Genomic DNA, 14835 nt, shown 5'->3' with positions numbered 1-14835 from the left:
TGTTTGCCTCCATGGCCTGCTGACATAAACTTACACACACCTAAGTATACACAGAGCTCCAGCCACACACTATCACAAGGACACGGCACAAACGGTAAGACCATAATCAGATAACCAAACATGGTTTGTGCTTACAGTTTACATTTTTACGGGTGACTGTAAATCAAACAAGTGTTAAATAATTTGTTACATTCTTATAAACGAGAACCAGTTCCAGAACCTTTCCAAACACCAATTCTTTACTGGTGAACTGTCAGAGCTGGTCTTACTAGTCTAAAACAAATAGGATCGTACCTGCTCGAGGAGGTTCTGAAGTGTTGTTCTCGATTCTGTCCTGCAACAGCTTGCGTCCAGTCCAGTCATGGCTGACGTCTTCTGCCGGGTCTGAGCTTGAAGCTTCTGTCGCTGTAAGACGAGGAGAGAGTGGATTGATTTACATGTTCAAACATTGACAGTCTCTGCTATATAAAGTTTTGACAGCTGGTATCTGATCACAAACTGAACTGATTCACCAATGTTAATATAGAGGTTCTACCTCAAGATGCACGTCCCTGATAACACTCGAGAACTGGAAGGAACTGCTAGAAAACATCGGTCAAACATGGTTGAGGCAGTGTTATGACACGTGCATTTATGACTGCCAATGGAACTGGAACTGGGTAAACTGGTGTTTACTGATGGTGCGAATGCTGTTAGAAATCACGGGATGAATTATGTAGTGTACAGAGCGGTGCTTTCTGCTCATATCCAGTGAAATGCTGCAAAACTATGTAATAGGACAATGTTTCACAATACAGATGGAAAAACGACATTAACCCTAACCCAAATGTACTTGCCATGAATAGCTCGAGGCAAAGAAATGGAATGACTTTAAAGGGCCGAGTCAGTTACCTGACCTCAACCCAATCAAGCTGCTTTTGACTTACTGAAGACAAACATAAAGACAGAAAAACCCACTTCTGTAATAACCCTTATATTTATATTTCGTTAGGTTGTTCAATTACTCTTGAGTCTATAAAAATGGAATGGCTGTATTTCTGAACAGTTGCTACAATATTTTTCAACCCCTGTATACAGAATTAAGTGGTACAGACGATAATGATGATGATGATGATAAACAAATACCCACATTTTTGACATACTTGACATAAATTCCTGGTGGCCCTTTTGTGGATTTTACTATCGACATTAAGCATTTAGCGCATTTAGCGATTCATAAATTGCACTGGTCCATATATCGATTTCAACGGTTATGGAATTCATTGTTCCGAACTCAATCACACCTTAACTGTTTCATTTTAAATTCACTGTGGTGGTGGAATTGGCAGAATTGGCCCGATTGTATATTATTCTTGTCAGCTACAGCAACTTCCAACACATCCAGATAATCTTGGACATGTTTTTTTTTTTCTGTGGAAAACATGAGTGGGCTCACTTGGAAGCGCTTTTGACTACAAATAGTATTTTATCGACCCCTGACTGATTCGAGTCATCAAGTAACGAAATGAACAAGACAAATACTGGAGGGTGGCAGTGGGCGTTTGAAGTCACTGGTGTTTGTTTCTCGTCCTGATTCAGGCTGGCTCACTGAATCACTGCGAGACTAATTACGACATTTGGCCTCGAGAAACCATGAGTAATGACATGTTAATGCAGAATACTGTTAAACATTATGAACAGTTGATTTGATGGGTCACTTCTTGGCAAGTCGCTATTTCCGAAGAAAATAACTAAATTATACTTTCTGAAGAAGCCATGTTTAGTTTATTGCAATATGCGACAGATTTTTATATAGTGGGCTATTTTTGTGTCAAAAGTGTGTTTTTAAACAGAACTTAAACATTCCAGAAAAGTAAAAAAAGAGCTACTTACCTACAGTATTCGTACTGTATGACGAGGCAACATGCAAAGCGAGCAGTAAATCCATAACTGGCATTGTGGGTAAACTGTTAACTGAATAGAAACAGATGTACAGTACTATGCAAAAGCCTAGAGCACCCCTGATTTCTTCACATTTTGCTTCCATTGAGCCAGACATTCTTGTATTTGTGAAGCAGTCTTGAGGAATAGCGCCCCAGGCTTCCTGAAGTACTCTTTTGACTCTCGTTTCAGCAAGTTTTGGTGTCTTACTTTCAATCCAGTCCCTGTACCTGACCAGTTTCAGAGGAATGGATTTTGTGTGTGTGTGTGTGTGTGTGTTAAAAACAGACAGCGACCAATGAATCATTCAAGCACTCACTCTCACCGCTTTATCCTGGCGGGGGTCTTAGAGATATCCCAGAAGGCTTAGAGCACGAGGCGGGGTACACCCTGGACAGGGTGCCAATCCATCACCGGGCACAAACATAAACACTTACTCTCACACTCATTTACACACTATGGGCTATTTGGAAATGCGACATGCCTAATCTGCATGTCTTTGGACTGTGGGAGGAAACCGGAGTACCTGGAGGAAACTCACCAAGGAAGGGGAGAACATGCAAACTCCATGCACACAAAAACAAGAATCGACCCTGGTCAGGAATCGAACCCGGACCCTGGAGGTGCAAGGCGACAGTGCTAACCACGACTGTATGTCACTGTGCCGGCTATCATTCAAGCATTTAAAAAAAAAAAAACATAACTTAACTTGAACCAATAAGAAACAGGTGCAGAAGATGGCAGATGATCAGGTCAGTGTTTAGTGTACTGGAACAGACGAGAAGGGAGATGAGGCTGCTGCTGAGGTTGTTATATAAATGGCGCCTTGCAGCCTGGCATAATAAAACATTTCTTCCCATTTCTTTCATTTAATCTACATCATTTAATTAGATTTAGTATGAAGATGTGACGGAGCAATGGTTTTGCACTGTAATGTGAATGTCAATTTAAAAAAAAACAGTTTTAACATTAAACTTCGTCATTCCTGAAGATCACTGCTAATTATAAGTATTACTGTGCCAGTGGTTCGAGGTGGATTTCTCCTTTAAAGACAGTACAGTAGATGTGTGAACAGGCTGATGGCTCTTTAAGACTTCAAAGCCCAGACAGAGACGGCAGATACGAGACCCTTACCAATAATGCGCCTCTGGCTTCAATGAAGGTTCGTTTATTCCAATTTTATGAGCGCCCTATTTTTGTTCTCATCAGCAACTGATCTCTTGGATGAAAACCAAGATGAATATTTCTCCAACATTGAATCATCGAACATGCTTGAGTGAACCCCTGAAATTGAAATATTTGTGTAAATAGGTTGACCTCCTCAATACATTATAACAGGATTGAGATAAAGACAGAAGAAATCTATATACAAAAGCCATTTTTTCACTTCCTTCCATAAACACTCATACACGGTGCCTTTGCTAAAACAAGTCTCTGAGTGGCCAAAAAAAACCCCATCCCTTATCATTCTCTTTTCCTCAGCTTCTTATGGACATGCTTTATTTGGACCCTCCATTTTGCCAAGCTATATATGGAGAAAATCAACAGTGTGCTTTACTGCTGTTACTCCATCATCACACACAGACAATAAAAATGAAACATGGTTCTCGTGCCACACACAGAGATGATCGGGTTTTCGGTAAGGTGGGTATATTTACCCGCTATGTGGTACACATAATCATGGCAAGACAGAAAAGGTGTGTGTGGGGGGGTTTGCAGACAGAGACATGGCGGGCGAAAGAGAAAGGGAGGAGGCAGGGACGGGAACAGATTGTTCTGTTATCTAGATCTGTTTAACGATCATCAGGTAGCACCCAGCGCTCGTTCTTTTTCGCTTCCTTTTACATTTCTGTTATTCAGCCACGGTTAAGGAGAGCATGGTGGTGGGCACACTCGGCCAAATGCCGTGCTGCGATGGGTCTTTCATGCTGCAAGCGTGAAGAGAACGTGGCCCACAGCCATATGCAAGTCAAATGAGCTCCATCAACATCAGCGTGCGGCAGACATCACACGCATAATAAACACATGCTTTAAAAGGTTTTTCAGGAGGGGGGGGGTGGCATTCTGTAGATGATTAATGATTCCACGAGACACCTTTAACAGTGAAACTCCAAATTGGAAGAACGCTCCGTTGTATTAATGCCACTGTGGCTGAAAAAGGTTTCATTTTTGTGTTCAATTCTGTATATGGAATTAGGGCTGTATATTAAGAATTAGGGTTGTGGTAAAGAAACAAAGAGGTGGGTAAACTATCAATTATGTGATCAAGGTAAGGCGGACCACAATCCATCATGCACTTCAGTGAGGAAAAAAACATGAATATTCTAAAAACTATAATTCACATCACTACCTGGGTAGCCCTGCAAAAATATAAAAGCATATTCACACAAAATTGAATATATACGTGTATTGATTGGCATCGGCTGGAAAAGGCTTGTCATTTCCACGCTTCGAAACTCGTTGTATATCCATGTTGTCAAACTTAAAACAATAGAAATAACCTGAGCTGTTGAAAAGCCATTCCAGGAATAATTTTAGCAAACTTCAAAGCTGTGTAACTGCTAGTCATAAGTGTGTAAACGGTAGTCAGTGGTACTTAAACCCTAACCAGAGGTGGCTAAACACTAGTCAGAGATGAAAAAACAATGCTAGTCAGAGGTGAAGTGGTGAGCAAATGTGGAGTCAATGATAATCAGAGATGAATGCATGCTAAAAATGAGTAAAAACCAGTCACAAGTCTGCAAATGCTAGTCAAAAGTGAATAAACGCTAGCCAGAGGTGAGTAAGCACAAAGTCACAGGTGAGTAAACGCTAGTCAGAAGGGCGTAATTGCTAGTCAGAGCTGAGTAAGCGCAAAGTTACAGGTGAGTAAACGCTAGTCAGAAGTGAGTTTATGCTAGTCAGAGGTGAGTAAGCGCAAAGTTACAGGTGAGTAAACGCTAGTCAGAAGTGAGTTTATGCTAGTCAGAGGTGAGTAAGCGCAAAGTTACAGGTGAGTAAACGCTAGTCAGAAGTGAGTTTATGCTAGTCAGAGGTGAGTAAGCGCAAAGTTACAGGTGAGTAAACGCTAGTCAGAAGTGAGTTTATGCTAGTCAGAGGTGAGTAAGCGCAAAGTTACAGGTGAGTAAACGCTAGTCAGAAGTGAGTTTATGCTAGTCAGAGGTGATTAAACGCTAGTCAGATGTAAGAAAATGCTAGTCGGAAGTAAGTAAACGCTAGTCAAAGGTAAAAGAAAACGCTAGTAAGAAGTGAGTAAACACTAGTCACAGGTGAATACCGCTAGTCACAGTTGAGTAAATGCTACTTAAAAAAATTAGGAGGTGGTTTTAGCCTCCACTACAGCTCTGTTGAAATCCTGTTGAATTTTTATTCCCTTTTGGTTTCTTAAGAACTATATTTGTTATTTGTTCATGAAATTATTTTATAGAATCTGATCTACAAGCTTACATCAGAAAGCAGAGCTATATTTTGAACGAAATATCTTGTTGGGCCGTACTAAGACTGATTTTTCATAAAAAAAGTATTAACAAAGAAACAAGCAAAATCATTATTTCTTTTTTTGCAAGAAGACTTTTATGAATATTTTGGTAACAGGACAAGCAACTTTTTTGAAAAATAAATAACATAAAAAGAGACAAAAACTAGCAGTTTAAGGGAATTACTGGTAAACTGGTGCAGTATACCAAGAATAAAATATTTCAGTATGAGCTGTAATTAAAAAATAATCACTTTTGGGAGGGGGACAGTAACTGTGCCACATGTCTCACTGCATTAATTACTCTCTCATTGCTGTCCATCAAATTATGTTCATGAGTCAGGTTGCCATATTTGTTCTGCTTCATAACGCACAAAAGAAATTACTCATCCTTACCACTGTTTTATTTTACATACATAAATAATATACATACGTATAATAATATGTTTATGTAAAAATATTACATAAACAGACAGACGTGTGCATGTGCATTGTGGATTGTGGATTGGCCATACAGTTGTGATATGCGTCTTATGCAATACATCTGGTATGAATTCTTGGCGATACAGCTGCAGCTAAATAGCACTGAACTCTCACGCTGATTCAATGTGTGTGTGTTTTTTTTTTTAAGTTTATGTAGCTGAATGAATATGAGGCAGCGGGTTACTATTGACCTTTGGCCCTTAAATTTGAAATCTGTACATCAGGGTATGATAGAGCGCCAACTGAACTTGCCTTGATGTTATAATTGAAAGATAATTTCTCTTTAAAATGCTGTTCAAGGCTGAGTCATGTCCTATGTCCATGGGACAAAAAGATTACCTTTACAAGATTTATACATATATCCATCCATCTATTCTCTACAAGCACTCACAAATAGTCACACAACCAGTCACACACTCCAGGCAATTTGGAAATGGTAACTGTGTTAAACCCCAAGCCTTGAGGGATGTACTATGATGTAAAGCAATGTCACTGTCGCTAAATGTCTACTGATCCAAATATCCACAAGTGTGTCCGTATTCAGATCTAAACCCAAACTGGGCATGATCTAAACGGGAAGTGTTCTATTACTATAGTTGTCAAATTGCTAGTACTTTATATACATACACACTTTATAGTGAAACACATTTTAATGCTGAGAAAACAGGCCGCTATATTTGCTTTAAGAGGATTTGGTGAAACCTGCAATGACATTGTATCCAAACACATACAGTATACTTTAATATGGAGTTGGTTCCCCTTTTGCTTCTATAACAGCTTCTACTCTTCTTGGAAGGTTGTCTACAAGTTGTTTCTGTGGGAATTCGTGCCCATTCATTCTGTAGAGCATTTATGAGGTCGGTCACTGATGGTTGACGAGAAGGCCTGTCTCACAATCTCTGTTCCAGTTCATTTCAAAGGTGCTCGATGGGGTTGAGGTCAGGGCTCTGTGTTGGGCCCAGTCAAGTTCTTCCACACTGAACTTATCAAACCATGTCTTTAAAGTTCTTGCTTTGTGCTCTGGGGAACAGTTTCCCCAAACTGTTCCCACAAAGTTGGAGCAAAGCTTTGTCTAAGATATCTTGGTATGCTGAAACATTAAGATGACCCTTTACTGGGAATAAGGCGCTTGATTAAAACACCTGAATTCAATAATTGACAGGCTGCTTCAGGCTTGGCCAAATCCTTTTTTATCCATATAGTGTACATAGATGACAGATAAAATTTCAAATGAAAACACTAAAGACTGAATATAATATTTATATTTACCTTGATATTATTACAATAATAAATACTACTATGTCTAGTCTGTTAAATTATCAACCAAAATACAGCACATTAGAGCTTTTATTCAGAAAGTTCATTCAAAAATAACATGAATGTGCACTAATCAGGTGGCTATATTGTGCAGCAATATTTTAGGAGATCAGGACACCCGATAATTCTAATAACAGACTATATTATATCATTCATCATGAGACCTGTCAAAATTAATTAAGTGAAACTAGATTTTGCGGTTATGGTCCATACCACAACACTGATTTGAGGAAGAAGTAAGGTGGGAATTTACATCTTCAACACCTTTTCTTTATTCTTTCCTTATAGAAAGTGAGGAATGTGTGGTGCTAGTGTGATACCTATGTGTCACTGGTGCTAATTGCGTGGAGTAAAATAAATGTTGGAGCTTAATTTAGACAGCACCTATATACAGTACCAGGGGTACAGTGTAGACTGTACCATCCAATGAGTACACACACAGTACTGTTTAAGCACCTTGAGCCACCTCTCATTTTTTCATATTTCGCTTCCAAAGAGCTAGATTTTTTTTATGTAGTCCAGGTTTCCTGAAGGACGTTTTTTGGCTCTCATTTTTGGCAAGTATTTGGTTCTCCTTTTCAGTCCAGTCCCTGATCAGTTTCAGAGGAATTTTTGCTTTGTTTTGTGTTAATCCACACTGTGATCTATGAACCATTCAGGCTTAGAAAAACACATCTAACTTGAGGTATGAACCAGTGAGAAACAGGCGCAGATGCTGACAGATGATCAGGTCGGTTTTGATCAGGTCTGTGATCAGTATAATGGTGATGCTGAATGCTGAATGGTTGGAACAGACGAGAGGGGAAAAGAGGTTGCTGCTGAGGTTTTTTCCCCATTTCTTTAATTTAATAAAGCTGTGGGGTTAGACCTTTACACAGTAATGTACACCATAAAAAGTCGGTCAGAAGACACAAATCACTAATCACTATTTTGGGTTTATCAAAACCAAGCACACTCGACACTTCATGAAAAAATTTAATATAAACTAATTGAATTGAAAAAAAAGGGGAAAAAACATGCTAAATAAATATTTCGAGTTTTAACAGATGGGATCACATGGTTACAAGCTAAATATTTTAATCTCCACTGCATACATGTATATACAGTATAATATATGCCTGAGACTAGTCTTAGGCACATGCAAATAATTAATTAATAATAATAATATTGTGCTTTGAGTTCTACATATCTGAAAACCCAAATGCACTGAAGCCTTCCCTGTCAACACACATTTGCACGACTTCCGTATTTTTTTTAATAGGTCATTAACCAAGATCGCTTTTTTTTTTTTTTTTTTTTTTTTATGGGTCAATCAAGTCCTGAGTTTTTTTTTTTTTTTAAGAAGAGCCTGTTCACTATGTGAAACTGTCTTTCTCCACAAAAAATGTGCGACCGTCAGTACCCTCTTACCATTCTTTTTACGATAGCTGACATCTGTTGCCTTTACTGCCTCTCAGTACACCACTCTCGCGGTAGCAGAATCGAGAGGGAAATGATTGGCGGCGTGAGAGGAAACTGTCCGCTATAAGTTAATCAATCGCGGGTGGCATTGTTCTCCCAGACAGATTTTTAAAAAGGGTGGGTAGATATACTTGGGCGGCCATCAGTATACCTTGGCAGCTCTCCCAAGTGTACTCTACGTGTGGGAAACACTGAATTAGCTACTAAGTTTTACTGAGCATCCTGTAAAACCACCCACAGCTTTTCTTAGGACTTTGACTGTTGCAACTGCTTCATTTTTTGCATGCAAAATCTAGCAGGTTTTCTTTTTATTTTACAATTTATTTTTCTGTAAAAAAAAAAATTGTTTGTACTTAAAAACACATTTACTATATATATTTATATACAGTATTTATATTATCATTAACAATCAAACAATCAGTTTAAGTTGCATTTAGCATTTTTAGTGTCATGTCACCTACTACACAACAGCCACAACACCTCCATGTGAATTATATAACACTTACATAACCTGCATGCCCTGCTTCTCTTCTTAGATTTTTTTATTTATTTTTTTATTCCCAGCTACAATCAAAAGGATAAGCTGATCACCTGTGGCTTTATTGTGGAGCTTGCTTTGTACGTTTCCTAATTAACAAGTGCTGATCAAGGACAGGCCTACACGCCGGCGCTAGGAGAACACAGATCCGCTCTCCAGAGTCGACACGCACAAACCTAATCCCTTCTGCACGATTTTCTTATTTTGGAATTTAATTTATTTCTGTGCCTTTTTTTTCACCCCTGTAACACATACACCCTTGTTTAAAGCAATGCATGACAGGAAAAAAAATACATTTTTCCATTTTATTTTGCAGGCGCCTTCTCCATCTTATGTAAAAACAAATTATGGATGTAAATGTGATTTTCATACTTTTGTCTTTACCATTAAGTAATACCTTTAGCAGTTTATTAACACCATTATAACTTATATACATTGGTACTGTATATAGATTGTAATGTACAGTTCATACTCTATATACAGTACATTATTTTACAATCTCTTTAATTTGAACCATGCATTAATGAAGGGGTTATTACCTAAAACATGTTATGCATATATTAGATTTTTTAGTGACACAGAATTCCTGCTTCATTTCCCCTGATTTTACTGAATACTGACATTAAGCTTAGTGTAACTTTTCTTAAAATGCACCAAGCTGCTCTTTTTAAATAGCTTTAAGTTTTTATTTATAATCTATGAAACGCTTTATAAAATATGCACATGTAAACATGATTTTTAGATAAATTCTACATCCTAACCGAACTTTACACACTGACGTTCTGCAGTAATTCTTTCACGCAGGTAATAACAGCCTACAGGCTCCTTAGTTACGATAAAGCAGGCATGTGCTTTAGAGGATTAGGCTGTGACAGCTGTGAGATTTTCATACTTATTGCTTCACGTAATGTACAAAACTTTATCCACCGAAGAATCGCTTTGCTTAAATAATTACGGTGCTCTGTACATAATAACTGAATATGTGATGAAGGATATAAGCCTGAAGCAGCTTTAACAAGATGTGAGACAAGCTCTAATTGTTTTTTTTTTCTTGACTCAGTTGGAGAAACATAATTTAATTGTTTCATTTTCTAGCATAATAAGGCATTATTGAGTCTGCAGATAGGGAAAAAAATTGGTAATATGAAGTTCTTGGGCTAGTACCTAAACTACATCATGGACTCACTCTCTGAGAAAGAAAGAGGCTTGTCTATGTACGTGGTGATTGGCAGGAGCTGGAAACCAGATAGGGAAGCGATCGAGCAAGAGTGAAAATGAGAGAGAGAGAGAGAGAGAAAGAAAATGTAAATCAAAAACATAAGTGAAACATTTCATCTGTATGATGTAAAGATGGAGTTTTTTTTTTTTGCTAATCTGGTCAGACAGATTTGTTCTCTAATTTTTATGGGAAGCCAGTGACCGATGGGTGCAGTAGTCAGCAGATTTGTCCACATTGTGGAGTGCTTGTGCAATCAGCTTGTTTATATCCTATGCATGCTAATACTGGTTTCTACCAGATTTTTTCTGACAGTCTGAAAAATAAATCCACTGATTAGATAACAAAATGCGCTCTGAGTTTTAGCTAGCTAGCTCGAGTTAACAGGCATCAGGCAAATGCATTAGCCCCAGAGATGCACAGAACCACAGGAAACACCCCTTCATTCATTCAGTGCATGCTGTGAGATTACACTGGAACAACTCTTTATCCATCAGCAACAGCTTACATTGTCGCTAAGTGATTAGACGTTTCAGCTACACCACAGCTTCAGGCACTGCTGCTTGATTAGGCAGTCATAGTAACCCAGTTGACGCTACCTAGTTTTCGGTTAAGCTTTCGCTCTTTCATTTGCCACAATTACTACTTAAAGTTATATTCATTTCATATCACTTCTGTCGCAAAACGCAACCAAATTGGCACAATATAAGATTAAAAGGTTATGCAGTGTGCATTATGCAGTTAAAGACTTAGATTAGTGCAACTTTACTGTGTGTATTGCTCAACCAGAGATGAGCTTCTTTTTTTTTTTTTTTAACCAGAAAGGGAAGGTCAAAAAATTTTAAACATATAGCTGGAGAAATATAGAGTTTGTGTAATTTGTACACTGTTAGACATTAAAATTCTTATTTAAAAGTTTACGCAGGAATCAGAGTGCGTGCATGCTGGGTATGATTACAGCTTCCAGAACCATAAACCATGAACTAAAGCTCCAAGAGATGGTAGTCGCAATGGTAGAAAATGCATCTAGTATTATGTCTAAATTGACAAGATTAAAAGTTGGGCTTGGCAAAGAAATTTCCTCTTCTTTGGAATTTTATAAAGATTCATGGTATGCCAGATCAGATGTAGATGCGCAACATGCAATAGTAGTAGTAGTAGTAGTATAAGTAGTGGTAGTACTACCTACAGTACCTCTAAAGATAGGAAGCATTTTCTTATTGCCATGTACCAACTCTTTCTTCAACACCCAATAAAAATACAACAAAAAAAAAGCAGAGTGCAAAGAGGTACATATATTTCGATAAATGCTCACATGAAAGCATGACCTCTTTATGCATGCCATGGATGGGGTCAAGCTTCATTCAAGCCAGTCAGGGTGTGGTTCCTGGACTTAATTGCATGGTACTAATGACCATTTTTTGCTCAGGGACAGGGTTGATATAATCTGTTTCTCTTCAAGTGTAGAGTAATGAAGCATGATGAAGGCGCCAGAGATGCTGAAGGTATGACGCAGGTGTAACACTGATGGAGATACTAAAACAACCCATAATGCACAGAAAGAAATAAGATCTGATAATAATGAAAGGTGTTGTTTCTATCCCTGGTGCACAGTAAGATTATAGTCTGTTGTTCATGCATGAGACAGACTAGACTAGAATAAAAAATAAGCATGTATCCAACATACAATTGCTTTAAAAAAAAACAAAAAAAAAAACTGGAGCACATTATTAATGTGAGATGTGTGCGCACGCGGCTGTGGGTAACGAAACGATGCGCTCGCGCGTACTGTACCTGTCAGGTGTTGGAAGCGCGCGAGGCACGCGAGCGCGAGCAGCCCGAAGCCGCCGCAGCAGAGGCGCGCGAGGGGCCGCCGCCTCCCGCTCCGCGTCACCGGCTTCATCGCCTGTTTTATTCTTCTCCTCCGTCCCCGCTTCAGAACATTATTCTTCACCGTCCCGGAGTCCCGTGGCGACGCGTCCTCTCCGTCTGACTTGTAAAACTTTTGCGCTCCTACGCTCCGTCTGCCTTCGACTCCAACTTGTTCGGATGCATCCTCAGCGCGCGCGCCAATACGCTCGAGCCGCTCGACGAACAGGAGGTTTTTTTTTTTTTCCTTTTCTTTTTTTTTTTCAGGATTTACTCACATGCCTCGCGGCTGGGAAACGTCTCCCTCTCTGGTTCACTCTTTCTCACACACACACACACACACACACACAAACACTCTTTTACACACACACATGCAAGCACTCACCACTCCCACTCAGGGCTCGTGCCAGTGGTCGTGGTCTAGTGTTGCAATCAGTACACTGGAAGAGCCACTAGGGGACGACAAAGTGCACGGGAAAAGAGTTGGCAGGAATAGATGAAAGGTTAAAGCTAAAAATCAGCAAATGTACTCACTCAACATCTATACCGCTTTATCCTGTGTACAGGGCCGCCCTGCTTGGAGCCTGTCCCATGAGACTTAGGACATGAGACGGATCAATTGCAGTGCGCACACACACACACACACCTACTGGCGATTGGGGAACGCCAATTAGACTAACCTGCATGTCTTGCATGATTGTGGGAGGAAACTGGACCACCTGGAGGAAACCCAAGCACGGGGAGAACATGCAAACACCATCCAGACAGACCAGACGCTGGGAATGGAACCCTCGACACAAGGCGACAGTACTGTACTAGCCATTAAGCCACTGTAATTTCACAAATTTTCATTTTTTGAGACACTACGTTGTGGCCATGACTTACTAAAGCATGGGGATAAAATAACATGTTGTGGCCTTGACTTACTAAGGCATGGGAACAAAATAGTTTAATGCGTGGCCATAACCTCACAGCATTTAGCCTCTTGTAAACTGCAGAAAAATGGTAATTGATTTTGTTTATAACTGTTAGTATAGATGGATGGTTATCTTTATTTACTTATTGACATACAGTACTCACAAATCATCATGTCACATCTGGGACATCAATGATATTATTATCACATGTTCTTAAGTCATGGCCACTACATACTGTAGTACCTCATGGTCATGCATCAAACTACAGTATTTTGTTCCCACTCCTTAGTAAGTCATGGCCACAACATAGTATCTCATCCCCACACATTTTTAAGTCATTTAATAAGCAATGCCGAGAAGGTAAAGGTGTACACATATGTATCCAGTGAATTAATGACTTTCTAGCCCATGGAAAAACAAAGCCTGTTCTTAGGAGGTTCACTATTTAACCGGCTCTAAACCAGTATTAGCACCAGACGTAAACCAGCACCTGGTTCACTTTAGTGGAAAAGGGATACGTGTCGTCAAACGCTGTAAGCAAAGCAGGAAATCACCATGGATAGGATGCCAATTTATCACTGAGCACCAAGTACACACACCTTGTTCATTTACAAAGAAGTCAGTTTCGTGAGAATAGTCCAATTCACAGCATGTTTTTTTGGAGATAAGCGGAAACCCACATGAACACAAGGAAAACATGTGGAGCCTGAGCTGAAGATCCAATCAAGCATTTGGTTTTCCCTCAGCAGATATACTGCAGTTTAATAAAATCTAATGCAATTCCAGTTTGTAATGTGTTGAAAAAAGTGTCATAAAGCATTCCGTTTGCAGAACCGTTTATTTGGCAAAAAAAACAAATATATATATATATTTATTATATTTATATTTAACGGTTCTGCAAATTCCATTTGCAGAACCGTTTATTTGGCTAAATATATATATATAAAAACTGCAACAAAAATATACTTTTTAAAAACTATATTTTAAATAACTTATACCAATGAATTGTGTAAAGATTTAATTAAAAACATGACTCGAGAAGGTAAAGAAGATCAGGTTTGTTTTCACTTTGTCTTTAATTCATCACTGTGTGGGTTTGTTGAGCATTTGTATAAGGCTGGATATGCACAAAAACAGTCACAGGCAATATTTGGCTTATCCTTTGCTTCAAGCAGCAGCTTGTGTTTGTGAATTTATGCATCAAAATTAAGGCTTTGAAATGCAAGAGGATTGAATCTAGGGGCAAAATGAAAGGGAACCTGTTTCATTTGAATCACTCGCTTCATGTCTCTAGGCATCACTAAAGCATTATCTCTCTCTCTGGCTGTCGCTCTCTGCCTTCTGTTTACAGAACACAGCCACTCTCTGCCATGTTTCTTCCATCACGCTTAAAGATATAAGCCAAATAAAGACATAAGCCAGCATCTAACTGTCATCAGTTGTCTACAGGTGTCGTACCCAGAATATTAAATTGTTCCTTGGGGCACACACTGTTTAGTAAAGCTCTCACTCTGAAATACTCCAGCCAGCATGACTTGATGACCCTCTCGTTTATGGATGGCTCTGTAGAAGAAAAACAATTGCACTTGATGCAAGACTCAGGAAAGTGTACAGTTAAAATACACAGGTTAGTGACAGG

The 14835-nt window shown here is 39.0% G+C and overlaps 1 protein-coding gene across 1 annotated transcript in view; it reads right to left on the bottom strand.

Moving 5' to 3' along the window:
• Window positions 1-12613, bottom strand: part of LOC128512142 (sodium/potassium/calcium exchanger 3) — a 47953-nt gene extending 35340 nt beyond the window's left edge. The window contains exons 1-2 of the mRNA XM_053485266.1: window positions 12205-12613; window positions 295-405 (exon numbers count right to left, since the gene is read on the bottom strand). Coding sequence (XP_053341241.1) covers window positions 295-405; window positions 12205-12313 — 220 coding nt within the window. The 5' untranslated portion in view covers window positions 12314-12613. The remainder of the gene's footprint in view (window positions 1-294; window positions 406-12204) is intronic.
• Window positions 12614-14835: the final 2222 nt, after the last annotated feature.

This window comes from Clarias gariepinus, chromosome 24, assembly GCF_024256425.1.
Source record: "Clarias gariepinus isolate MV-2021 ecotype Netherlands chromosome 24, CGAR_prim_01v2, whole genome shotgun sequence".
Classification (NCBI taxonomy): Eukaryota; Metazoa; Chordata; class Actinopteri; order Siluriformes; family Clariidae; genus Clarias; species Clarias gariepinus.
The sequence above is the reverse complement of the archived record's forward strand: the minus strand, read 5'-3'. Positions and strand labels throughout refer to the sequence as shown.